This window comes from Taurulus bubalis (genome assembly GCF_910589615.1).
Source record: "Taurulus bubalis genome assembly, chromosome: 3".
NCBI lineage: Eukaryota > Metazoa > Chordata > Actinopteri > Perciformes > Cottidae > Taurulus > Taurulus bubalis.
Window position 1 is genome coordinate 35,135,963 of NC_136591.1, and position 27,861 is coordinate 35,163,823.

The 27,861-nt window shown below is 45.0% G+C and overlaps 1 protein-coding gene across 1 annotated transcript; it reads right to left on the reverse strand.

Moving 5' to 3' along the window:
- Nucleotides 1-173: 173 nt before the first annotated feature.
- slc16a10 (solute carrier family 16 member 10) lies at nucleotides 174-27,559 on the reverse strand (the record flags this gene model as incomplete). The annotated part of the gene is made up of 6 exons (XM_079215927.1): nucleotides 174-636; nucleotides 1,713-1,941; nucleotides 2,254-2,397; nucleotides 9,612-10,041; nucleotides 12,151-12,295; nucleotides 27,223-27,559. 6 exons carry the CDS (start codon nucleotides 27,557-27,559, stop codon nucleotides 401-403), a joined length of 1,521 nt encoding a protein of 506 aa, XP_079072053.1. The 3' UTR covers nucleotides 174-400.
- Between the last annotated feature and the right edge of the window lie 302 nt (nucleotides 27,560-27,861).

A 27,861-nucleotide genomic window follows, 5' to 3' on the forward strand; every position in this document is an offset into this window, starting at 1 on the left:
CCCGGCTGTAAAGAATCCTTTCCCTTATAAACGCCATCCGACAAGTGTTTTACATAGAGACACCGGCTAAAAGATGTGAGTCAGCAGCTTTTTGCTCTGCGGTTATAGTCAGCACAACGTGTCTCCTTTCCTTTGTGACGAAAAAAAAATGAAAAAATACAGAAATGGTCTCAATTTCCATTTAAAACTTAAAGTTTGCCTGTTGTAAGATTAGTTCAGTCAAACAATCTAATGCATAGTTCTTCCGGATCACATTCCCGTTAAGCTGGACTCTCTCTGATATGTTTCATCTCTTTGGCACGCTCTCCTCCTGAAGGCAGTCTTTACAATCCTCCTCCTCCTGGATCTCGGTACTCAGCAGTCTCAGTCTGACATGTCTCTCTCTCTCTAGTCCGCTCACTCAGAGGACAGACTCTCCAGCGGCTTCCTGAGCCTTCTGGTGCTCGAGCGTCTTCTCGTGCTCGATCATCTTCTCGGTGACATCCTGCTCTCCCCTCAGGGCCTCCTCCTTCTCCCTCCTCTTGCGCCGGGCCTCCACCCAGGGGATCAGGCACAGCAAGGCTCCTCCGAAGATCGGGGGGATGCCGGCCAGGTAGAAGGCTTCGTCATAGCTACCCAGACGGTCCCTCAGGAAACCTGCGAGCAGATGGATGATAAATAGAAATATATAGATGGATGGATAAATAGAGATAGATAGGCATATAGATGGATAGATATATAGATGGATAAATAAATAAAAAGAGATAGATAGGTATATAGATGGATAAATAAATGAATAGAGATAGATAGGTATGTAGATGGATAAATAAATAAAAATAGATATATAGATGGATAAATAAATAAAAAGAGATAGATATATAGATGGATAAATAAATAAATAGAGATGGATAGATATATAGATGGATAAATAAATAAAAAGAGATAGATATATAGATGGATAAATAAATATAGATGGATAAATATAGATGATAAATAAATAAAAAGAGATGATAGGTATATAGATGGATAAATAAATAAAAAAGATAGGTATATAGATGGATAAATAAATAGAGATAGATAGATATATAGATGGATAAATAAATAAACAGAAATAGATAGATATATAGATGGATGGATGATAGATAGATTTAATTTGTCTTACTAGTTATCCCACTTCTATTATTCTTATTGATTCGTTTTTATATTTCACTGAATGTCATTCATTTTAGAATCTACTCTTTGCTGCATATTTGTTTGTAAAGCCCTTTGAGCTTCATCGTTTGTAAGAAAAGTGCTCCCCTAAATAAAGTCATTATTATTGTTATTCTTGTGATTATGTTCACCTCTCTGCAAAGCTTTTCCATGCATTCAGAAAGTGGACTTTAACCTGCTTTCAGAAACATGAGGGGTTTGTAACCCACAAACTGCAGTGTGTCACCGTGAACACTAGGTGGTGCTAACGCCCTGTGAGTGTTAAATGGAAGACGAGCATGAGATTCTCTTTTATCTCAGGACCATGACCAGCTGCTGACCGGATTGGCCGGTCAAATTATAATATTGTGCTGATCACAGTAGGAAAAGCTTCTTTTTTATCTCTGCTTTGCCTCCACACAGAGGTCAGAGCTGCTCAAGAGCTTATGAAAAGTCTCCGGATGCACTGAGCTGCCACGCGTCACTCCGAGTGAAACACACTCAGAGTGGCGGGAGCCTAAACACTGCTGTGCCTGTGTTACCTGCGATGGGGGGTCCCACGGTCATGGGCACGGACATCAGGCCCAGCAGGAAGCCGATGGCCTGGGAAACGTCGTCGGGCCCGACCAGCTCGAAGGCGATGGGGGCCATGATGCAGATGAAGCAGCCGTCAAACAGTCCCATCAGCAGGCACACGGCGATCAGCCCGCCGAAGATGTGGCACAGAGGGATCATCATGGACATGACGCCGATGACGAAGAAGGAGGTCACCTAGAGGGGCGGCAGAGAGGGAGTGTTCACATCCTGCATGGGGAGTTTCTTTCTGCCGTCATTATGGCTGTTTGAGAGGACTCAACTTTGACTGAAATCACATTTAGTCATTTCTTTATGAAGAGTGAAACGCAAAATGCAACTAAATTTCAGTTGGACTTTAAATATATTTTGAATATTAGCATGAATTAGTGACTAAAAGCAGCTGCCAAAGGCTTCATAGGTATGGTCTCGCCATACTGGTTGAACCAGTGAGGGAAGCAAGTACAGACGAAAGTCTGCTTCCTTAAAACCTGGAGGCCTGGCACTGACCTGCAGGTAGACTTTGTTGACTCCAGTAACGTAGTCCGCCACCCTGCCGAAGATGAGGCGGCCCACGCCGGACGTGATGCCGATGCACATGAGCAGGACTTCTTTGCTGGCCTCCGGTCCAAAGCGCTCCTCCACGTGCTTCATCTGGGGACAGTTGAGAGGAAACAGATGAACACGGCTGTCTCCTGGCTCTAATCCAGTGGAACACCCGGGACGGGACAGGGGGGAGGAAAGTTAAAAGAATGCAGAAGAGGAAACAATCCAATCCAATCTGATGTTTTGTGGGTCTTTTGTGTCATAGCTGTTATCTAATGAACTTCTTCTGTATTAATAATGCTCTTCTGGACGGATGAGATTTGAGTGAAATGCTTTAAATCACTCAAGGGCTCAAAAGGATGTGTTACTTTTAATGTTTCTATCATTTCGGGGGAACGTATTCCTTTAACACAGGTCTGCATCCTACAGAAGGCTTTACGTAGAGTTGCCACACAGGGTGGTTTACTCAGCATGAAACTGGACGCCTGATTTGAAACATCTATCAGTCAGTAGGATTTGATCCAACTGTATGCAGGATCATCAAAACCAATGGAAAGCATTTACCTCCATGTGCATTACAGTCAGTGTCATCACCCTTGGAGGGAGTTGACATCCACAACGGCCGTTTATTAGCAGGAAATCATTTCCCTTCAGTGGCACATAGTTGAGAGGGAACCAGTGTTTCTTGTATTTTAAACAAACATTTTCCTTCCAATGTTTTCTTACGGGGGGTGTGACCCTTCACTTGGATGGGTAGCAGTGTTTTGCATTCTTTTGGAGAGTTGTATACGCATGCGGAGTTCGAAGTGCTTCAGCGATTCCACTGCTCCGTACAGTACAGCTTTGATGCCGCCATGTCCGGCGCCCTTATCCAACGTGTCCATATTTCAACATACCTCGTTTTAATCTTCCGATTTTTGTTGCCAGGGAATGTTAGATTCCTCTGCAGCCTGTTAGAAAAGCAGCCCAGGTGTTCTTTTTCCATATTACTTGCTGTACTTGTCCCTCTTCCGACCCCCAAAGCGCCAATCTGTGAGGCCCAGCGTTTGAGTGCCAGTGAGAAAAGAAGGGCCCCCCTGTGTGGAGCCCTGCCAGCTACTTCTACCTCCAGGCAGGCGGCAGCGGGTCCTGCTCAAAGGACCCGTCTGTCTGCTGCGTCTATAACCACAACCACAACCCCCCCATAGGTCACACATCCATACGCAGAGATCTCTGGATGACTTATCATCCACGAGAGCATTCTCTGTGTTCAACGCTTCTCGGGATTCCAGCATCCAAGAAGCGTTGCTGCAGGCTTATCAACTAGTAGCTCAGTGTGTGTGTGTGTGTGTGTGTGTACATCATTTCAGTCTTGACTTTCAAGAGACATGCCCGATGTGACTGGGTGGAGATGTTCTACTGACCGCTCCCTCGTAGCTTATCATGACCATGCAGCCACCCGGCAGTGAGCCGTGTCCAGACATCTCCTCAGTCAGCGGAGAAATTGAACGAATAAAGAATGTGGCTTCTCGATTGGTTTTCTCACACATGAATCCTCCTGATCTCCTGCTTTGTGCCGATGTGAAATGCATCGCTTCGGTTTATGTTTACTAGAGCTGCAGCGATTGGTCGACGGATCCATTAGTCGATTAACAGAGAAAAAGAATCGCCAACTGCTTTGATAATTGGTTAATCGTTCGAGGTGCTGAATTCAAAATCCAGAGCTATGATTGAGAGATTGCCTCCACACGGCTCTCAACATGGCGACGGCTGAGTGGATGGCGAGCAGCTAACGGCATGAACGGCACTAACAGTGCTCAGGTAGCCATTTCTCCACTGTAATAGCTTTACATTGCAAATAGTCGTTTGCTGCTACATTAACGGCTTCATATCAAAGTTAACACCTTTACAGTCATCCGTTCATGCAAAAATGGTTTTTCAGCCTCTCAAATATGGAGATTTCCTGATGTTTTAAGTGAATATCTTTGTTTTTTTGGACACTTTCCATTATTTTCTGAAATTGTATAAACCAAACAATGAATCAACTAATCTAGGAAATAGTCGACAAATGAATCCAATAGGAAAATAATTGTAAATTGCATGCTTCACGTTTATTTATTCTCTGGAGAAAACACACACTGGTTCGTGGTGCGATGCATTTGCAGTTTTACTGCATCAGTCAGCCACAGGTGGCCCCGCAGTGGCCCCTCCATCTCCATGAGAACCACCTGGTCAGTCATATCGAGGAGGCAGACGGTTCCTCTGCGGACTGTTTGAATACGCGAGGAGAGACACCCATAAAACACCATCCCTCTGTCATTTCTGTGAAAGCGCCGCTGGGTGTTTCCGGCTCTTCCTGAAACATCCAGTGGCGTTTTTTCACAGAAAAGACATTCCCTATTGAACTCTGACTCGTTCACACTCTGCATCAATAATGTCTGTTATGTATTCGAGGCTTCCTGCGAGGTTGCAGGATGGTGCTGTTTTATGCGTTTACAGTCTTCAAACAGATTAGATGCTCCTATAGATTCTGCCACGGTTATCGCACCTTGCTACCTGTGTCAACCTGAATTGGGCACCAGCTTATACAGCTTATACAGTTTATACAGGGCTTTGGCTTTTAGACACAAGCAGATCACTCCTGGGAAAATACAGTCAGCCCCACATTACTGTACTCTGAAAAATAATAATACATTTGCCAATTCTTCTACCAAATCCTCCCGAGGGGCTGGCAAAAACAAAAACCTGCTCCAAATATAGATTTTTGGAAAAAGGTACTGAGCGAGCGCCGCTGCTCAACAAAGCTGCATGTGAGTGTGCAAAACGACTGCAGCAGGGTGAAGTTTGTCGGTTTGCTTTTTGAGGTTGCACGTGTGATCACGTTTTCCGAACCACAAGCTCACTTACAATATCTTCGCTGGTCTACCTTGCCGTGAGAAAGCTATACAGTCTTCATCTCTACTCTCGCCAAACCTTGCGTGATTAGTTCATTTGTGTTGCTGTGTGACTTTGGTGAACTCTAAGACTAACTAACTGACCAATCCAGGCAGCGGTAGACCAGCGAGGCCCGTGTTCTAAACTATTTGATTTTATATATAAAATATTCCTCTTTTCCAACGACGTCCCGTGGCTTCGGCGAGAGTGGCGATAACTCAGATTCCCGTCAGAAACTGCTGTCTCACGGTAAGGTTAAGCATTGGAAATATTGGAATTATGCAAGAGTACTTGCGGAGGGGTCTAAAATACGCTTTGCCGCTGCCTCCGTCCACAGCGGTCCACTGCTCTCCTCCCGTGCTGGTACTCCTGTCTGTTCCTCCAGACTGCTCTACTGCAGTAACCACACCGACTATGAGTAAGTACCTCATAACCCCACTCAAAACATCCAAGCCATCCCTTTAACTGCCAGCAGACTCCCTTTAAGTAGAGACAGTGGAGCTATCTCTCACACAGCGGGTGTAATTAATAATTAACATTATTGATGGAGCGGAGCAATCACTAATGTTATCAGTAACACCTGTGCATCTCCGGCCGTTATGTTAATTGCAGCTATAGATTATTTCACTGACATTCTACATTCAGTTAAACACACAAATTAGAAAAACAAGAGAAAGATGAATAAATAAAAAAAACGCCACATCACCAACGTGCTTTTTGGAGCTGCAGCAGTGTGTTTGAGGTTAGTTTTCCCTTTTCAGAGCCCCACTGTGCTCCAACCCACATACTCTCTGCTCCACACACACACACACACACACACACACTTTCTAAAGAAAAATACCACCACTCTGTATGATTAAGGGGAATCTGTCGTAGGGAGGACATGTGCTATCCGTCTGGCTGACGTTGAAACTTTCTTGTGCGTGGTTTGTCAATATGCTCTTTTTGCAAAGCAGGCGGAACAAGACACGCCCACCTTTCAATCAGCCCATGCACAGAGCAAACAGAGCCGTACCTGGAGGACAACAACGTCTTATCTCCAATCAGCAATACTTTGAAAGGTGTGTGTGTTACACTTTTTTTAGTCTTCAGATATGTACAGCTTCATTTGAAAAAAGGAAGGAGAAAAGAGAGAAGAAAAAAAACTATGGCAGTGTGGCTCTAGAAGGCACAGACACAGAGTCGCTGACGCACGCAGACACACCGGGGAAAGAAAAAGAGTGGAGAGGGTTTGAGGGCCTGGTGGGACTCCTTTCCTGAAGAGCTGAACAATATGTTGCTTTGACCCCGGGCTTTTCTTCCCCTCCTTCCTCTTCCCACACAGTTTCCTTAAGAGCGGGGAGGCTCTGTGTCTAGGGAAGGACGGGTGCTGGGGCCATAAGGGCAGTGGTGGTGACCCCTGTGGTGTTCCAGTCTGAGTAGCAGACATGGGAGAAGTGTTGGGAAAACACATATACCTGGGACAAGGCTGATCTCCCTTCAATAACAGAGCCACCGCGTCCAAATAAACAGTGGCTCCCCCCCCAGCCCTCCAGAGGAGACGCCTTCTCCAATGTCATATCTTCCCATCTCGTAGCCGAAATAAAGGGGAATTCGGGGGTGGGGGGGTGACACTTGTTTACCAGTGGTGGGCCCTCTCTGCTGGCCTGAACAGAATCACAAGGTTAGAGCTATTTTATAATGATTATTTTTTTCTCGCAAATACACTACATGTATTATAATTATTGTTCCCTATTTGCTTATTTTCTCATTGCACAGCTCCTGTCTTCCTCTGTTGCTCTGCTTCCAGCCTGCAGCGCTGCTTCTAGTGCAACTTGTTTTAAGGAGAGCTTTTATCCAACCAGATTTCACCTCCTATGTCTCTATGGAAGCAGAGCTTTAGTTCGACATGTTGGGCGTATCCTTTTTGTCGTGCCAGGGCCTGTGAGGTGGCCTGGACGTACGTCAGCATTAACAGCGCAGTGGGCCAGCGTGACCATTAGCATGCACTGTGATTGGTCAGTGGGCCAGCGTGACTTCTGTCAACAGAAAGCTAGCTAGCTGCTAGCAGAACTCAATAGGAGTACGAACAGTTCAGGCTGAAACATAAGAGAAGTTTTGACATTTTTAGTTTTTTGCTTGGTGTAGTTTTTTTAACAATCAATGCATGAAGGAGGAGGAGAAACGGACTTGGTGGCGGATTTAGGGACCACGCCTTTCTCACGGAGGGTTATGGGCATGTTTAGCGGTGACAATCCTCACTGGCGTCCATGAAGCACAGCGATAAACTGTACAACCGCGTCATTGAACTGTTTGTTTACAAAGAGAGGCGGATGGTCTTTAAGTGAACAGCATCTGGTGAGTGAACTGCTTTGTGTTTTTACATCTGCGTAGCGTTGTGTTAATGTGTCTATGTTGTTGTTTTTATTATATAGTTAATATCGTTTCTTCTGATCGTGGCTCGTGCTCTTGAGTGTGCGTGTTTTAGTGCCGCAGTTTTGTTGGATTGTTTTGTAATGTTTTGTTATAACTAAATGTGACTGGTTCTTGTGAATTTATTGTTGTTAATGTGGACTACATGCATTGTCCGTTAATGACGTAGCATCCCGTCAGGCGCGTATTTATGTAAACAATATCAGACGGCACAGAAGGCCCAGGTAGAAAATGCACGGCCTGCCACTGCCGTTTACAGAACTGCAGATTGATCCTTGTAATATTTGGTTACTTTCATCGGGACCACACAGCTCTGAAGTATCTTGTGTGGACACGTGGTGCGGAGGCGGAATTAGGATTATTAGTCGTTTAGACGTCTAAAGACCACCAGGCTATCACAATGAAAATTTTACATGAATAATATGTGTGACGTGTTGTTTAGGTCAAAAAAGTCAAATAAAAAGATCCACCTGACCATCTGCAGCGCGGGGTATCACTTACATTTGTCCAAGGGCAGACACTGTGGGGGGGAGCACTTTCAATTCATACAAAATAAGTGTATTAGGGCTTAATTAGCCTGCCAGTGATTATTATTTTCACTCTCTTACTAAATTGATGTTATTTGGAATCGCCTAACTAAACACGGGAAATGCTCAGTCTGACCTCTGTCAAGGACGCTGGTCATCGAGGACTGACAGTTAAATTCTCTAATTGCGGAAACATTATAGCAGGATTGGCAGGAAATATTAATCAACTTAAAAACTGTTTTTGACGCTATTATGCAACATCCTGATTAGTGGGAAACGCACGCAGGAAGAAAGACCCATGGAATTGTTTGTCGGGAAAGGTAAAATAATGCCCCGCTCAACGAGCAATATCCAGAGCGCTGTTGCAAAAGAGCTCAAGTGTGGGCGTCGCCATTACACAAGGCATGCAGCACATCCGAGGCCACTGCCACTGAGTGAGGGAGGCCTGACTCCTGCATCCGCTTGTGTGGGCCAGTCATTCCCACGGACAGGGAGATTTTATAAAGATGTGGCCAAATCATCTGAAGAGTTTCCTCCATGGTCTTTCATTTATATCTGCAGCACAACTTTGAGCCGCATGCGGGAAGCTTGATTTTAAAGTATTACTTGAATTTTTAAATCTGAAAAATCTCATCTATCTTCATGAACCCATCGATTTCTGCAAATTTTAGATGCCGATAGAAAAAGAAGCCAGCCAATGAAATATTGCCGTTTGTTTATGCGACCTTGGATGTCCAACACACTGCCATCTGTGACATGCAAAATGAAGAGATTAAAAATGATGAAGCGACAACTAAACCGTGGTCATGTATTACATAATAATAAAACACATACGACAGCAGTCGTGAATGGAAATGAAACTACATTGAAACTTTTCGACACAGTTTTTTCACACTTGGAGTAACGAGCCCAGTCTCCAGTATGGAGAGAGAGCGAGAGAGAGAGAGAGTGAGGGTTTAATGTAGGAAGAAAAATGATTAATTGATGATTGTGCAACGTGTGTTTTTGTACGTTTCGTCCCCGATGTAGAACCGCCTTTAGACCGTGTTACGAAACCGTTCCTAAAAACTGAAGTGCACTCTAAGAGTCAAACCATCCGTGCCGTCGCTGAATGCCTGGCTGGGGTTTAGAGTTCCCCTTCCTCTCCTCGTTCACATTAATAAATCTCAGGTTACGAGTATGTGTTTTGATATGTGTGTTGTTGAAGCTCCCTCCTTTGACCTCACCCTTATTCCTCCTACATGCCAACAAACACAACCAAAACATGGGATTAGGATACTGGGAAATCACAGCGTGGAATTCCTCTGTTGGCATTTACGTGTTGTTATTCGTCAGACTGACCTTTGGCCCAAAGAGCGTGGTGACAATAAGAAACAACAGATAAATACATGGTACATGTGAAGGTCGGGGGAATCTAACTTGACTGAGAGAGCGGACAAATGAAAAAGTATGTGGAGAACAGAAACTCACCAGGTGAACATAAGGCACAAAGTAGCCATAGAGGGCTGCAGGGATGCCGAAGGCCCAAATGCGATACCCCAGGGACTTCCAGATATTGAGGTTGAAGATCTGGCTCAAGGGTGGGCACCGGCGGCCTGTGCGGGTCTGGCTGGATTTAACCGGCAGCAGGGGCTTGTAGCTGAGGCCGGCCAGCATCAGCACGAACATGAGGATGCAGAGGACGCGCATGGTGTTCTGGAGGCCCACTCTTTCAAGCAGATGCGACAGCGCGAAGGGCAAGGTGATGGTGAAGACGCTGCTGCCGGCCGTCACGATGCCGTTCACCAGACCCAGGCGCTTCTTGAAGTAGTGGCCCAGGATGACCAAGCTGGGCTGGTAGGCGAAAGAGCAGCCGCAGGCGAACACGATGCCATAGGTGAAGTACATGGGGCCCAGGGACCTGAGAGGGGATAAATCTAGAAGTTACATCACCGGACAGCCTTTTGACTCACTGCTGACCTGAACGTCTTTCCAGGAATTGGCACATTCCAAAGCTGTTTACATAGCGATCCAGCCGGGAAGAAAACGGTGAACTATGCTGCCCACTGAAACTGTTCAGTTGCCAGCAGCAAAGGATAATATTTTTTTTTTGGGTGAATGTGTAAATGGACCTGTACATGTATACCGCTTTTCTAGTCTTCCGACCACTCAAAGCGCTTTAACACCACATGACATCATTCACCCATTCACACACTGATGAGAGGAGCTACCATGCAAGGTGCCACATCAGGATTATCTAACATTCACACACCGTGAATTGTATTTTTCAACTGAGCGATGCAGTGTTACATTTTATGCTGACGACACCATATCTTATGTCATCGGCTCGGCCGCAGACTTTCTTTTTGTTAGTCTGCCTTTTATACTCAAATCGATACAGAACAGCATTTTAAACACTGGGAATTTTTACAAGACTCATGTTGAACACCTCACACTGATTCCACCGATATTTTAATAGTATTTGTGAATATTTTATTCAGTGTTTTTGTGACAGTCTGGTATGACTGAACTGTCTTGTTTAAAATGTCAGGTTTATTTTTTACATTTATTTCTTAATATGGTCAACAACTTATTTCTTTATTCGAACAACAGACAAATTGAAGTAGTGCTGAGCGGGCGGGTTAATGGGTGGCGCAACGGGAATACAATATGGACATTGCATTAGCATATTAGAAAATCAATTATAACACGCAAATAGCAAACCAATTTTGAACACATCCTTTTAAAACATTTTATTCATGCCTATACAACAGAGTCCACAGATTTACGCTTCCCTTTTAAAAGAATTATCATGCAGTAGCTGGCTACTTGCGTTAGCCAACGCAATTGCTAGCTTGTTGTAGCAGCTCTTTAAGCTAACGGCAAGAAGGGGTTTGGAGTGGGGGCACGGCAGGATGAGACCGGTTTGAATTTTGTCCACTGAGCCTTTTTAAAATCACGCCGCCTTACATCAAACAGCACATTCAACAATGTGAATGTGGGGAAGGTCCAATAAATACAGGATGGTGCGTACAAGTGTATTCAAAGTCCTGAGTCCTTACCAGTGAGATCACATGACTAAGACATTTTGCACTTTGCACTGACTGCTTCAGAACTCGGCGGTCAGCCCGGACTGTGAAGTGTGTGTGTGAAATGCTGCTTGCCAGCTGTTCAATTCAATCGGTTTATTACGTATTTATTGCACTTGAAAGAGGGGAACGCCTTGTTTTTCCGCTTCATTTGGACCACACATTTCTACGTGTTTGTGTGAGTGTTTCCTTGCTTGTACGCGTATGAAATTCCAGGAAATGATTAACAACTAAGTGCCAAGTGCAGTGCCACTCGACCTTGATAAAGTATGTTCGCTCAGACAGACAGACGCAGTTAGAGACTAGCTGGAGAACACGGTGGAGCATTTAGCAGCTAATGAGACAGATATTTACCTCAGTGGACGGTGGAGACCAAAAACAGAGCTAAAAGAGGGGGAATATTGGGTTTTATATTCATCAGTTGGATGCAAATTTTGACTCGAATCATCAAGTTGCTCTGTAACTGGATTTTCAAATGAGCAACTGTTTGCTAACTTGTGTGCCATGTCAAACTAAAAGATGATTAGATGCAAACATTATGTTTCTGAAGAAGATTACCAACCCTGCCATTGTTATGCTCTCCTCAAAGCCACCAGACTCCAGTCAGACAACAGTTACTTTACCTCGCTTATCATCAAAACCTGTGTCATTCAAACTTATTTAAACAATATTAAACTCATCACAACCGTCTTGGTCTTGGTTAGTCCTTCAATTGTTCCAACAATCACTCTTGTTTGGTCCACGAAAGAAACAACAGAAAGGCATACTCGTCCACTGGTAATGGAAAAGGAGTTTATCACCTATTTTTAGCGGGTTTTCCCAAGTTTAAAAAACATATTCTTAACTGAGGACTGATGGCGCCGGCTACCCCGATAACTATGTAGGAGAAGGTGTCAGATATACTCCGTATGCAGCGATGACATGGTGTAATTTGTCCTTACGTGACAAAGGAGCTGGCCAGGAGGCCGACCAGGCCGACAGCAGCGCCAGACACCGCCGTAATCCTGCAGCCGAAGATGTCGGTGAAGACGCTGACGATGGGGGAGCAGAAGAAGATCATCCCCATGGAGAGGGAGCCCACCCATGCTGCAAGAGAGGAGAGAACGTGTGAGGGGAAATCTCCCACAACAAGCTGGAAGTCAGAGTGATTACCGTTTCACATCCAAAACGGAAAGCTGTCTCCCTTCAACATTAACGCTACGGATGCTGACAACGAAACAAAGCCCGGTGATGAACACTGTTGCGCTCGTGTCCGCGCGCGCACACGCACACACACCATGAGTTTCCTTCTTTCTTTTTTTAGATCTTGTTCATTAATCATATTGTACATTGTTTGTATCTCATTTTTCTTCGCAACCTTGAAGAGAGCAGGTTTAGTAAAAGCCGCCCGCCTCTCCGACGACGGGCAACAGCAGAAACGCACATTGACAGGACACAGCAGTGACAGAGTGGACAGGAAGGAGTGATCAGGAAAACACTTTGGCACGGCACAGAGTTCACAAGTACACAGATACCATGGGGATGTCATCTACCTCCTGGGTCGGATGTATGGTAACATCTCTCTTCATTTCCTTAGCAGACTCAAATTGATCCGCGAAACAAACGTTACAAAAAAATCAAAAAAAGACAAACCACAGTAGTTCATTGCACTCCAGCTTTTTGCTGTAATACAACTAGAGATATAAAGGTATGGCTGCTTCAGTATAATCTCTACTGTCTGACAAATCTCTGTTAGCTCATGCTCAAAGGAAAACTCCGGCAATTATATGCTGAGGTCAGTCATCTTCGTGAAAACGGTGGTGAAATAGTTTCTGTGGCTCTGGAAAAGGTTCCCCCTCTCTATGAATGTATTAATGCTAAATCACTGGGGTGGCCTTAAGTGTTGTCATATTGCCAATCCTAGGTTTGGATTAGCATAAACTCTCTTGTTACTGCTTTACCTGCGCTCACTTACCAAACTGTGAGAAACAGCTCTGGGCTATTTCAGGCCAACCAAAGTTTATTTTTTCATTGCAAGTCAGATCTGCCTAAAAAAAAAAGCCAGCGGAGCTAAAACTCTGACGACCAGGGCGACCAAAGGAAACACCCGCAGTGTTTGCTTAATGCTTGGTCAGCGGTCTTCTGTGAGTGTAAAGTTGAATGCCACTGTCACATGCTGCAGCAGACCTGATTAATGTATGTTAAGACGCACAGGACACATTTACAGCAATGCAGACAGGCAATTCTTGGATAGTGACAGCACTGGAGGGCTTGATATCTTCAAGGGAGTCATCAAAGATCAGGTCTTATCACAAGTTGTTTCTATTTATTTAGGACAAATGGGCGGGCATGTACGTGCAGCTGCGATATGCCCGTCTGCTCTTGAAATACTTCCTAAATATCAAGCTTTGAGATACATCGTTTCCGGCTTTTATTCCTATCAAGGAAAAGAGGCAAACATAAAGATGTGCTGCGGAAAAAACAAGCAGCAACGACCCTGACCAAATACAGCAGCTCACGAATGGCTCCAGCCCTCCGTGCCGTGCCCTTTGACCACAGAGAGGATGGGGAAGCCGGGAGAAAGCAACATGTTTTGATCGGAGCGACTGGCTGGAGAACCTTCAGGTCTCCAACGAAATCACGCATCCAGACACCGTCACAGCATACAGCGTGTGACGCAAAAGCTGTTTTTCTCGACTCAGAGGGGAAAGTATGCGGGGAAAACAGAGCAGCTGGAGCCTGAGTGTTTTTGTTACCTGTTTTTTTTTTTGCGGGAGTAACGGGAGACCTCTGTGTCAAGTTTCAGGGTCACTACTGGTTTCACTGCTTTGTCTTTATTCTCTCTGAATCCTCACCTCACCCTATGCTGTCGGAGTATCAATAAACTCTCAGGTTGCCCCACAAGATCAGAGGTTTTGGAGCAGCACAGGAGCACGGATTAAAACACCGGCTACCATTACAGGATTAATCACAACTGCAAAGTTTGACTGGAGAGAACACCGTTGTTTTAGTGAACTACAGTCAGGCCAGCCGTTCTGCTTGGCTGTGATGCCATTTGTTAAGAAAATCTAACTTTAACATGAATAAAAGCTTTTTTGTTTGTCCGTGTTCAACATCTCATACTATTGCTAACTTTACCAAATAAGCACAGCTGAGGCTGATGGGAATTAATCTTGCTCACGAACAAAAGTTTGACCCGATGATGGCAACAAATTACAAAGGAATCCCCAAAGTTCCCACAATTCATCCTGCGGGGAAAATGAGCGCCCAACTTTTGTGACAATCTATTGAATAGTTTAATAGAAACGCATCCCCAAAATAACAAAGATGTCCGCGCGTTGGTTTGCGCAAGAGGAAGTGTCCGAGGATCACTAAAGTCATGAGGATACATCATCTGGGGACCATGAATCTTTAAAACCAAACCTGACACCATCAACGGATGTTTACTGGACACAGAGCAGCAATATCCCTTTGTCAAATCTGTACATATTGATGTTCCCGCAAAAAACTGACGTGTTACCTATATTCAGCTACTGTTTGGTCACTCTGTGCATGCTCTGGTTTCACAGCCAAAGCTTCTCAGGACCTATTCCAGACACTGTAGTCCGCAAAAATGCCCCAAATTCAATGGGGTCCTCTCGGCCAGGCCTCATATTTGTGGGGATATCAGCCCGCTTTAAGCAACATAATGTAATAAATGGCAGTGAAACGAGGAAAAGGCGGAGAATCCCTCAAGGACAACAGGAAATTGCTGTTGTGGTTTCATCTGCTGGCTCCCTCGATTTAAAAGCATTTACGCTTCAGACAAAGAGGAATTCTAGATTTAAAAAATGCAATATCAGGATTCCCTCCGTCCCAGTGACATCCAGCGCTCGCCGCGGGCCCCGCTTGGACACCGGCAGACGAGGCAGAGTTGGGTTAAGTCGTCTGTCTGCCTCGTTAAAGACTCCTCGCTGGAAGCCCCTTGCTCTGAACCCGGTCACCCCACAACCCCTACAACCCTGAAAACTGCATGAAACTCTGCCTCTTGCAAACACACAAAATGGATTCAAAGCCAAAGAGGTGACAGTTCTGAGAGTTCTTGAAATGCAGACTGAGCTCAAATCTTGGTTTTGCAGGTGTCCAGCTGTGCATGCACATGTCCTAACGGCTGTAATCCCTCTTGTGCTTCCCAGAACAGTGATCCCAGACTGTTTTTGTCTGACTTATCCAACATCCAAATAGCACTATCAACTGTGTCTCCATTATCGTTATCTACATACAGTGGGCTCATAGTGATAACGATTACAGTTTATTTATGACTTTTATTGAACTATTTCATTACTTTAAGGTGACTATGGTTGGAAACCACTGTCCGAGAACATCAAATAAGACTAAGTGTGTGGAGCCCAGAGAGGCCTCGTGAATCCCCGATGAGTCCTCCTGCAGCTGGTTGGAGAGTTATCTATTAACCAAAGGTAATGGAACCAGCGGTGTAACGGACCATTTTCCTGGCTTGGTCCAATAAACAACGTGTCCCTGTGGCACATTCTAGGAATCTGTTGACATGCTTAGGCTGTTGCACTAGAATATATACACAAACTGAGGAGGAAGAGGTGTTAATAAATCAACTGCTCTTCGCCGCCAACAAACCAGAAACAGGACCAGATGTCCCTCTGGCGACGTCATGGCAAAACACCCAAACTGTCTTTTTCCAAATGACGTCTTTGTAATTGCTGGTAAAAGATGTGAGATAAATAAATATGGTGCTTTATGCTTCTACTTCACTACATGTCAGAGGGAAACACCGTATATGGAGTTAATTTACGGAGTGTGAAATATGATACTGTGCCGTAAACTACCCAACGGTATATTAAGGTAATAGACCAGCTATAATGGTAAAATGCTGCTTATGAGGAGGAGTCCAATAATATGTAAGCTATATGATACTATATGTACTTCTTCCACCACTGTATACAATACATCACTTCCTGCATTGGACAGGACCGTTTCTCTATGTGTCCAGCTTGACTTCCCAAGTGTTACACAACATAATACATTTAAATGAACGGTCAAAACTGCAGCTTTTTATGGCGACATACTGTGTGTTACAGCATCTACACAGCCTCACATCAAGGTCCAGTGCTACCTGCGAGAATACGCAGACCTTCGGCCCCTCCTGTGGCTCGCTGGACGGGCCGGGGTAATGGCGGAGCGGCGCACGGGGCTGGACTGCTGCTCCAAGGACCAGGCAGCTCACATTACAATCAGAGTTTTAGACCCACTGACCCAGGGTCAGGAAGTGGACCGTGCTGTACTAATCCTACGGCCGGCTCGCACAAGGCAGAGCATATTTCTCTCTGGTGAAGTGGGAGCGAGAGACGAGGGAGGAAAAGTTAAGAAAGGAGCAAGTAAAGGCGTAGAATTTTCCTTGCGTTTCCCAGCAGGCCTTGGATTACATCCTGAAGCCGTGGCCTATGTTAAGCTGAACACGTTTGGCACATAGCTGAGACTCATTACTAATATCCCCCCTGTGGGCAGCTGGAGTAACAGAAAAACAGCCACAAGTGCAGGAACGAAAGATGTGTTCCTTGTTTAGTCTGGAAATGGATTGGACGGAGGAGCAACCTTTTTAATAGTCCCCAGAATTAATCATATTAATTAATTAATCATAACTAATCCCTATTTGGACAGGATTAGCCCAAAGGGAGGAGGTGCACTGCAATTACAACAAAGTAAAAAGCCACTTGAAATGAGTTCACCCAGATTTGAGTCTTCCAATTTGATTAAATTGAAAAGACATAAACCTAATTTAAGTGATGTCTTGTTGTGACGGCTCCCCTGTCTGTCTGTCTGCTTACCTGTCTGTCTGTTTGTCTGTCTGTCTGTTTGTCTGTCCCTCTGCTTCCTGCAGGGCGGCGTGATGAGACGCACCTGGGCCTGGTGCTCCTGGGGGAATAAAGCTCCGCCTCTGGGCCGGCCAAGGGTCCCTCTCGATAGCGACAGCAGGCTCTACGTTGTCGTCATTTTCGGCCGCTTGTGGGTTTCGCCAGCCCTCGTGCGTACCTAATAAAGCCTTTTTGCTCGAAACGCTGCGTCTTCCGTGTACTTTGTTGCGGCGCCTGAGCCGGGCCGTGACACTTGTGCTTTCAATGCAACAAACACATTTTTCTGATAAGGAACAGTGTGCAGCATTTCAACATTCTGTTTGTTTTCCTCCATGTTAAATCACCCGGTTGTGTTTTCGTGAGCTGAAAATGAGTCGCTATGTGTCGCCAAAACTGTACACACACTGCACCTTTAAATGAATATGTTATTTGGTTATTATCAGTGGGATGGTCTGCCGTGTTTTAAGATATTAACAAAACGTGTCATTGGAATTAAATGCAATTCTTCCACTGCACTGGCAGGATTTAAACAGAAAATGTTCTGGGGGGTACGGGGGCGGGAATACAGACTAACCTCCCCGAGGGGCACAGAAGACACAATACAACAGTATCCACTGTCTGAGCAGCCCTCTTCTTGACTATTAAGCTCATGCTCGTATATCAAATTGGTGGCATTCCCCTTAAAGACCGATTCCAGTTCAAACTGAAATTTGATGATATAATCATTACCGGCACATGTCCAGGCTTTAGTTCCCATCCACGTCTGTCAAGTCTGATAAATGTAGGCCTTTTAATGCCTGCAATAAGCAAGAAAACCAGTCGGTGCATGAGTGGATGTAACACAACAAAGGTTCCTGCGGGTGAAGCCTGACATGGAAACACCTGAGGAGATTCTTGCTTCCGTTCGTAACTCTTAACTTCCGCCCCTTCGACAAACTGTAGACTTTCTGTGGCCTTAAAGCGCAACAGCCAATCCTGTTGAAGTATGGCTTTGCAGATGTTGCTCTTCAATCACAAAGACCTCAGTCACAAACCCCTAAGCAGGGCCTCACTGTGCTGCAGATGCACATCTGGACATGAGTGGACTGTATAGAACTGTAACCATAACTCCATCTCCTGCTTCCAGCAGCTGGAAGCCATTTATACTGGTGCTCCATTGGAGGCTCTTGGAGGGGGGGAGAAGCAGGAAGAAATGCCAACTTTTTTTTCTTTTTTGGCATCCTCGTGTTCTTCACGGGTTTTTTTGGCCTCACGGCACAGGAAATGAAACCTATTGCTTAATGAGACGGCCGAGAAAGTCAGGGAGCGGCCGCGGACTGATTTACAGAAGTGCATGCAGAGGGAAAACATATGCATGTGTTGGAATGACTATTTCTAACTGCAGTGAACGCAATTGATCCATAGGAAAAGTTAAATGTTAAATGGGAGTTGCGGCCGTGTCCGGGGAACAGGAGGGTGGTACATCGGGGCTTGTTGGTGATTGGGGGAACCTTTCATCCGCCCACTTTCTTTTGAGTACAGTATAGAGTGTGGCTCCAGGCCACGGTTTGGATGCCTCTCACTCAATATCTCCAGAATTGTTCGCCTGACTGGCATCTGAGAATACACTAGTTTACTGAATTGCAGGCAAAAGGTGACTTAATATACAAATAATGAAATCATTAAAAGAAACATATTCACTTCACAGGAACTGTGTATTTCTTGTCGGGCTGTCCAACAAAGAAATGATTACACTCATACATTTTTTGACGACTAAGCGCCACTTTATATCTGGTGGTTTATCATGTGTTCTTACGTGTCTGGGAAGTGAGACATTCAGCATGAAGAAAAAAAAAAGCATTAAAAAAAAAGATGAAAGAAATCTTCATTGACTCCAATAAGTGAACTAATCCACTGAGAGGAAGCAGCCCGTATCTCTTTTTGCTTTTTGTAATGAGCTAACACACTCTAAAATGCTCCGTAGCTTTCATTATACATACCATAAAGTCATTTGACTCTTTGTTAACAACAATAAAAAATTGCTTTGATTACAGCCGCTTTAGAAAAGTTACTGTTGTTTACGCATGGTGTCCTCTGTCCCTCTGTGCACATCACAACAACACATCAGACTTAGATAGCGCTCAAAGTGTTAAAGCATTAAACTCTTTAAAGTTACTACGAGGATGTTATATTGTGTCGATTTTGGCGGTGCCTGTGGACAAAAGCGGTAGTGTTTCCAAGCACCAGACTCCCTTTAGGAAGACTTCTAATTTTACTGCAGCAGGATCTGACAGTCCGGGTTCTGGTTCTCCCGTGCCTCCATTCCCTCGACCGTACCCAACAATACGGCCCCCACTGGGCCCCATCTGCAGCGCGGTGTCGGCTCCCAGCTGGGGGCCGGTGGAGAAAGGAAGGTCTGCTCGTGACCGGAGGAGGAGACGCGGCTGTCTTGTCATCACTGTCAGTTATTTTTCATCTGATTGCAGCAGAATCCGACCCGGTGGCACCGATGACGAGCATTAATAATAACAACATAGATATAGTCGATCTTCTTGTTGATGGTCTTGTTAGTCAAGTAATATAGGGGCATTGGTACTAAAGTGAGATTGTTTCATAACCAGGTAAAAGTTCCTCATATTAAGTTAAATACAGACAGAGAAGATGAAAAGAAAACAAAAAAGAAAAGATTAGAATAAAAACGTAAAGACCAGGTAAACGCAAAAATAGATAAGACCGATCGTATACCTCTGATTCTTGTTTAGTCGGGTTGGTTTCACATGGTACGTGTGATGTATGATGAGCTCCGAGTTGTTCTTTACAAACGTAATTACCTCCAGGACAATATCTTGTTCTGTGCTTCATCAAGGGATGCAGAAGGGAGTAAAACTACCCCCCCTCTCTGAACAAAACTGAATCGGTATCAGCACCGACTACAGTCATGCTGATACTGATTCAGCCCCTCAGGCCCTCTGGCCCTGACGAGGATGCATGTCATGTGCAGGAGGCCAAACAATTGTCCCTCATGCCGCCATTGAAGTGCTGCTCTGCCTCTGACGTGTTTACCCGCTCTCGGCTTTATCTCTTGACAACCTTCACCTAAACTCGGGGCCCAAGCACGCACACACACACACACACACACACTCACACACACATATATCCGAGATCAAACGGCCTGTCGAACATTAACCTGTGTATGCTTAAAACCTGCCAAGTTTCATCTGGATCAATTTGATCCATGTTTTGTTTTTGTTTTTATTAACTTAAGTTGCCCATGAAACTGGGAGGGATGACTCCGGGGTTGGAGTCTGCTGGGAAAGGAATGCTACTTACAGATTTCCTTTAAAGCCTTTAAAAAAAAAAAGACAACCTAAAGCAGTACTATGTCACTTTTGGATAAATAAAAATAACACATTCCTCCTACTATCAATGAAAAGCTTCAATTCATGAACCATAAAACACACCCGGACTCAATCCAATGCACTCAGGGGCCACTCTTGGTCCGGTAGGACCAGTTGCTAATGGTGGCTCACGTTAGCAACAAAAAACCTAAACAAAAATCACACCAAGATATTTTTTTTTATTAGAATGAAAATGAGAATTTAAAAAAAATGTAATAATGACACAAATATAATCATTCCCTCCGATTCAGCACTTTCTAACTCTCCACCAGGGAGCCTATAAGCATATTTTCATTGTGCAGAAATTCTTGATTATCCACGGCTTTTGGCAGAGAACATTCACATGTAATTTAACCTGGCCTCCCTAATAAGCTCAAGGTGCTCCCTGGACCCCTAAGAGGAAACTAATTAATTTGCTCTTGCCGCCTAAATCCTGAAAAAGGTTTCACAAAGATTGCCGCATGACAAATACCTTCGCTAAGGGAGAAGTCTGAATCTTGATCAACGCCATACAAACAAGTTATTTTGATTAGCTAAAGCAACAAGGACCCTTTGCAGTGAGCCGGACAAAAAGAGAGGAGGCCTCGCAATGAAATGCTTTCCCTCTCGTTAATATGTAGAAGAGTTAACATCTAGTCTGAGTTGCACAAACCCACATGGTTCATGGGTCATATTTCTTGTCGGTGGATTTACAATCACCGCCACTCAAACTACATTTCATCTGATGTTGACATGGGCAGGTCAAATTCCAGCCAATCACTGGCTGAGTGAGGGAATGTGTGTGTTCGCAAAGAAGCCACATATCCTGGCTACCTCATGCTCAGCGTGACGGGCACAGTGATACTATAGGACAATATTTTTCAACTTGGCCGTACAGTCAGCGTATCCATTTCACATACAGGGACAAAACATCGGCTTCGGGTTTTCCTTTCCTGAAAATAATATTCAGTCAAAATATGGTCAGGGGACTTCTTGTTGTTGCTACTTTACTGGACCTCTCGGGTTCACACACTGCGTCATTTTGATAAAAAGTGGGCAAGTGGCTGCGAGATTGAACAACGCCAACCTCCGCGTGACGAATGCCTCGACAACAAACGGGACAGATACAGCAGCAATGTGGAATGGGGCGTTGAATATGATGGATTCACTGTTTATAGGACCACAAATGAGATTATACCCCTCGGCTCCTCTGCCTCTGGTCACCAGCCAGCTGTTCCGCTCATTTCCTGTAACCAGTGTAGCGTTAGCATGAACACATGGTGGAATTGGCAAGCTAACGTTAGCTAGCTAACTACCTAACTTCTCCAACGTTAATGCTTCACGTAAAACACTAGTCACAAGAGATTATAATCTGCTGATGGCATCACTATGCCGTCATATCAGTAAGTTTATGGCTTAAAACGCGCTACGGTGTGCAGTTACTCTTTAAGATTCATCTAAACTGCACAATAAAAGGACTCTCGACCTCCTGGTTGGTCCAAAGGTCTTACACTAGACGGCAGACAAGTGGCGTTCCTGGCACTGGGCCCAGGAATAACCCCATCTGGCATTCCCACAGTGAGGGAACCAGAGCCTGGAACACAGATGTGAAGGCCACTGACCTGATAGATCAGGCCAGTCTATGGGCTGGAGCTCACCGCCCCAGCATTGCGCACTGTGATTGGTTGATTACGACTTACAATGTCCCAGTTGTGTGCACCGTGAAAAGACAACAGCTGCCCCGTGAGAGCTGAAGACGCCAAACGGCCTGTCACGGTCATCTTGTTGGTCCCATTTGGGCCCTTTTAAATGTCATCACGCCACAAGGCAAAGACACAACAACTGACACAACAACCGAGCATAATATGACTACCCCACACTTACAGCCTCAAGCAGCTAAGTGGGGTTGTAAACCTGCCGACTGCCTTATCAGAACAGGAAACTAAAGATTAACTTGAACAAACTACAGAGCTAATGGATGAATACAAAAAAAAGTAGCAGTCTAATAATAATACATTTCACTTTTTAACGCACTTTTCTTTCAAAAGAATCTCAGAGTGCCACAGAGCCAATATATAGTAAAACAAATAAAAACATAGTTAAAGCAACCCATAATTAACCCAAGGTCAAAAATGCTTCCAGTGTCTGTGTTGCCCTTAGGTGTTCAGGGAGACTGTTCCATAGTTTAACCTAACTTGGGACCGCAATTGTTGGGAGCTACAAGGCATCACACTGCCATTGCAGGGCTGTCCGGATCATGTGATCACACAGCTTCCCTAGAAAGTTATCAAGGAATTCATGGAATTAGCGCCTTTAAAATTACACACCTGTAATTTTCACACAACTTTTTGAGGAGCTGCCAATCGATACTGTAGAGTTCCTGCAACTGAGCGAAGACAGCTGTGCACGCATCTTTTAAACGTAATATATTAAAAAGCCCTAAAAAAGGAATCTAACAAGTTGGTCTGACAAAGGAAAGGTAACCTTTAAATCATGTTTGGTGGTTTAAAGTTAAATGCAGGTGGAGGTAGTTTCAGCGCCGACTCTTCAGCACGGAGTAGGAATATGAGGAGAAGAAGCGTGTGGCAACATGTCCTCCCTCGGGTCTCACAACACAGTGAAAATGTGTAACTGCCAGTATTTCAATCCAACAGACAGGTTTCTACCGTGCCCATACAGTCTCCACAAAGAACGTGTAAAATTACACTCTGGGACGAATGGAGTCCAATTTAACCACCAGATAGAATTTTCCCCCAAAACAAACACACATGGCCACACGAGGCGAGTTCATTCAACGAGACTGGGATGTTACATCTCACTGAGACACAATTCCTAGGCCAACGCTATCGGCATAACATCCGCTCACATTTCAGGCATACGAACTTCACAGCCCCCTTTGGCCAAAGTAGTGTCAATTCTTCAGCACAGACGGGGCCAGTCCCTCGCATGGCTGAGACAAAGTCCCACTAAAGTCCCACTGAAGAGCCTTCAGGTAAAATCTCTGGGGAAAAAGCTGCACCCACTAATCTTCATGTCATCTCAAATCCATCTCAAATCATGTGAACATGGTACTGAGAGATGATAAACACTGTGATCTGATTATTTGTCCGGCTGTAACTCATCCCGAAAAGATCTCACCAAGGCAAGTAGTCTGGGGAAAAAAAAAAAGTGTTCAAGGGATCCCACTTGAATGATGTATGATGTTTATCATGTCTCCCTGGCCTCTCATCCTGCCTGTCAAGGTGTCCCCTCCCACCGCCACTTCCTCTGCGCTGGCCTCCAACAACGCTCGACAAGCTCATTAATGCACTTCACTCCCCCTCCTCTCACGACAGGAAGACCTACTGCATAGCGCGGTGGTCTCGCCCAAGCTGCACTTCATGTACTCTCTGGGAGCACACACGCCTAGGGAAACACGCGGACGAGTGTGCGCTCACGTCAGGAGATGGACCAGCGCAGGGAAAAACAAGGCATAGCAGGAAATGCGTTGTTATTGTCATCAGAGGAACGGGATGGCACGACGCGGGCTAAATTTAAACCCTGCACCTTTAAATCTGGTGCAGTCTTCCGCGTCAGGCGTCTCCATCTGAAACGGGGATATCGATACAATTAGAAAAGCTAGGTGTCCCGACAGTTGCCATGGTTCATTCCAAGGCGACATCATTCCACAGGAGAGAAAGCTTTTCTTTATCTTCTGCTGGCATGTCAGAGGAAAACAAAGCCAGACAGACCTTTCAAACGGTATGCAGCAAGGGGAACGTACCCCGTGACACAGGAAGTACGACGTCGACGAACCTGGGAAACTGCAATGCTACGACCGCATTGACTCAAGTTCCTCGGCATTCAGCCTTGAGGAATGACAGTTGTGACCGAATGGAGCCCTGGCAGTGGGGGATTACAGCGCGAGAGCATAAAGAAAAGGAAAACACACGGTACGGGATTCCGTTCCGCCAAAACCTTGTCCATGAGCGGTGAGATACCGCATTGCCACGCTGTGGCGGGACACTTGTTGAAGACCTAAATATGAAAAAAAAGAGGATGCAGAAAGATGAAAAAAGCAGGGCAATGCAAAAATATCGACGTAGCTTAGAGATGGTGTATCGATATGTCCGCGACTACTATCAATACACATTTTATTTATTTTGTATCCCTTTTTAAAAACGGATTCAAAATGTTCTTCAAGTTGCCTCGAATCCCGTTGTGCGTCAAACAATCTCCTCCCCGCGCTCCTGGAACGCTAGACGTCGGTACCTATTGCTTTCTAAGCTAAGGTCATGTCTTCATGAGCGTTACCACACATGTTGATCAGTAGGTTAGGAGATCAAAGATTTCTGGACTTTGCGTAGTGAAATCAGGTATGTCCACTAGGTCGACATGGCAACCCAATTAGCGGAAAAGAACATCAATCAATACTGGACAATTCTGCTAAACTAAAGTTTTATTGACCGTCAATGCCAATTAATTATTTTGTTATCCTCGCTCTCTACACAATCTGTAGTAAAGTTAGGAAACAGCCATGGTTTATGGTTCAGGCCTTTGGCTGAAGTAGGTCAGGAAAAAGATTGTGTTTACGGTTATAGGCACACAAAGGTGAATGTTAATTGCAGGTCTGTGACAGGGCATGAACTTTGGTCTCAAACATCTGGGGCTTTCATCCCTGGGGGGGTCCCTGCCTCCCAGGGGGGAGGGGTTGCCAGATGGTTGTGGAGAAAGAAAAATACAAGAATATATTTCATCCATTTCATTGATTGTATAAAAAAAAAAAGCTAAGAAACCGTGATGCTCTTCATCACCCTCCCTCCTCTGCTCCGTTTCAGTCCTATGGACAGCTACTACACATGCTAAATGACCCTTCGCTAGGCCCCGCCCCCCCGCTGGTAGTTAGGTCTACAACGGAGCCCACACTGTCACTAACTGGACTAGACTATTTTTTGGGATAAACGAAAAAAGAGGTTTCAGAGAGAAGCAGACAGAAATGTTAACATAAAAAGCAAAATCAGCGTGTGTAGACATTCAGTATAGTGTAGCATAGAAGTGCTAACACTAGTTAATGATGTGCTAATTAACTCTGCTAGTGTTAGCTCCACAGTTTTTTTTATTTTTTATGTAGCGTTTTTTTTACGTTTTATATATCTCGTTTTGTGGCTTATGGGATAGAGTGGTCGTCCTGAAACCAGAAGGGAGCCGGTACGATCACCTGTATCCCCATAGTTTGCATGTCGAAGTGTCCTTGAGCAAGACACTGAACCCCCAGTTGTGAGTATCACTGCGACACAACATTTTATTTCATTTTCAGTCTGATCACTAGATCATTGTAGATTAAAATAGAGCCATTAAGGCATAATACCAAATAATACGACCCATTTAAGAGTTCTGTTCTGTTGTATCACTTAACAGAACTATTGAGAAAGCGAGAGAAAGATATGAAACCCTCGGTGGAAGTTGCATAAGCATGTCTGGAGTCCAACATTCCCATCGTCCAGTTGTCTCAGCCTTGCTTGAGGAGAGGGGGATGGCATCACTCATCAAGACATAGTGCCAAGGAACTCTGGGTATTAGAAGGGGTGTGTGTGTGTGTGTGTGTGTGTGTGTGTGTGTGTGTGTGTGTGTGTGTGTGTGTGTGTGTGTATTTGGTTGTACATCCGTGCCAGACAAAGTGATGACAGCAGCAATAATACAAAATAGTTGCATTTATTTAAAGATAAATTAATTAAAATAAAGTGGATATGTGTAGATCTTTTGCTAGATTGACATTGTGAACAAAGTTCAGCACCAAAAAGCAAGTGATTAGTTTAAAAGTGGGAGTTACTGTTCCATAAAGTATAATAAAGTATATAAAGTATAGTGTGTGTGTGTGTGTGTGTGTGTGTGTGTGTGTGTGTGTGTGTGTGTGTGTGTGTGTGTGTGTGTGTGTGTGTGACATATTTTGCTCTCAAAACAGGTCGCAGGAAATGACTCGAAGACATTATCGCTGTAGTTACTTTCCCTTTAAAAGCATTACCTTCTCATTACACGTCTGAAAGAATGTGGATTCCCTACTGTTGTCAGGTCCAGGCCACCACAGCTCAACAATCAGTAACTTCCGACTGCTAAATGCTTTTTTTAACCCTTTTAATATATAGTCGCAGCTGTGAGAAAATAAAGGAGATTCCGACACACACACACACACACACACACACACGCACACGCACACACGCACGATTTTCACTACGTGACCCGTCCCTTGACTTGGACGGTCAACAGAACCTAATGTCTGTTAAATGGTTTAACTCAACAATTACTTTTTCTTTAACTTTATTACACCTGGAGGACAGAAACCAGTACGGCCGCACAAACTAGTCCCACCACATGCGGTGACATTACGTTCACGGCCAAGACCCCCCGTCGTGCCGTTTAACCGCAGACAGTTGCCTCTATCTCTCACACACACTCACACTCACACACACACACACTCACACTCACACACACACTCACACACACACACACACACACCAGGAAAGGAATACATTACTTGCTAGCTGACGTTAGCTTACATGAGGCGCTTACTTTGACTTCATGTGCTCACGAGCGCGACGTTTACTGCAACTTTAATTCACCGAGTAGCCCTTTCTTAAAAATAATAGCGATATATACATACATATATATAGCTATACATATAACTGAACTTCAAATAATTCCGTTACCTGCTGACTTGCAATGCCGTTAATGGGACATTCAGACGAAACGTACAAACGTTCCAGTCGCGAGCGACCCGAAGTTGTCGGTTGCCCCCCTCCCCTCCCCCTCCTCTCCTCCAACCGCCGCTGCTCACCTGTCTTGAAGCGGAGGTCGGCGTCCTCCTCGGAGCCGAACTCCCGGAGGAGGGAGAGGAAGAGAATACCGAAGGCGTTCTGGATCCCGAACACCGAGCCGTTACACCACATGGCGGCCAGCATGACAACCCAGCCCCAGCCGCCCTCGGGGTGCGCAAACTCGACCTCCCCAGCCCCGGGAGCCGCGGCTTGCTCCGGCACGGCCACTCTGCTGTCCCCGTTCTCCTTCTTCTCCTCCTCCTTCTCCGCGACCTCCGAGCGCTTCTCCTCTGCGGGCACCTCATCCTCACCCGCTGCATCCCCTTCTTCTGGCACGTGATTCCCGCCTTCTGTCATTGTTTTTATTTAATGTTGTTATTATTATTACTATTATTATTGTAAGGTTTATGTCGAGGAGCAACTGCAGTGTGCGCGCTCTCCCTAATGTCCGGAGGTATGTAACTGTTCGCCTACAGTGACAGGTAAAAAGTCAAATGTTGTATTATCTCTGAACAAGGACGACTTTCGCGTTACGGTGAAGCCGCATCCGTGGAGGTGAAGCCGGTCAGAGAGGCGCTGGTCCCACGCAGCATCTGGTCCTACAGTAGCTGTCAAAAAGCTGCTGTTGCAATATTATAAATAGACAGCGCGGAGGGGGC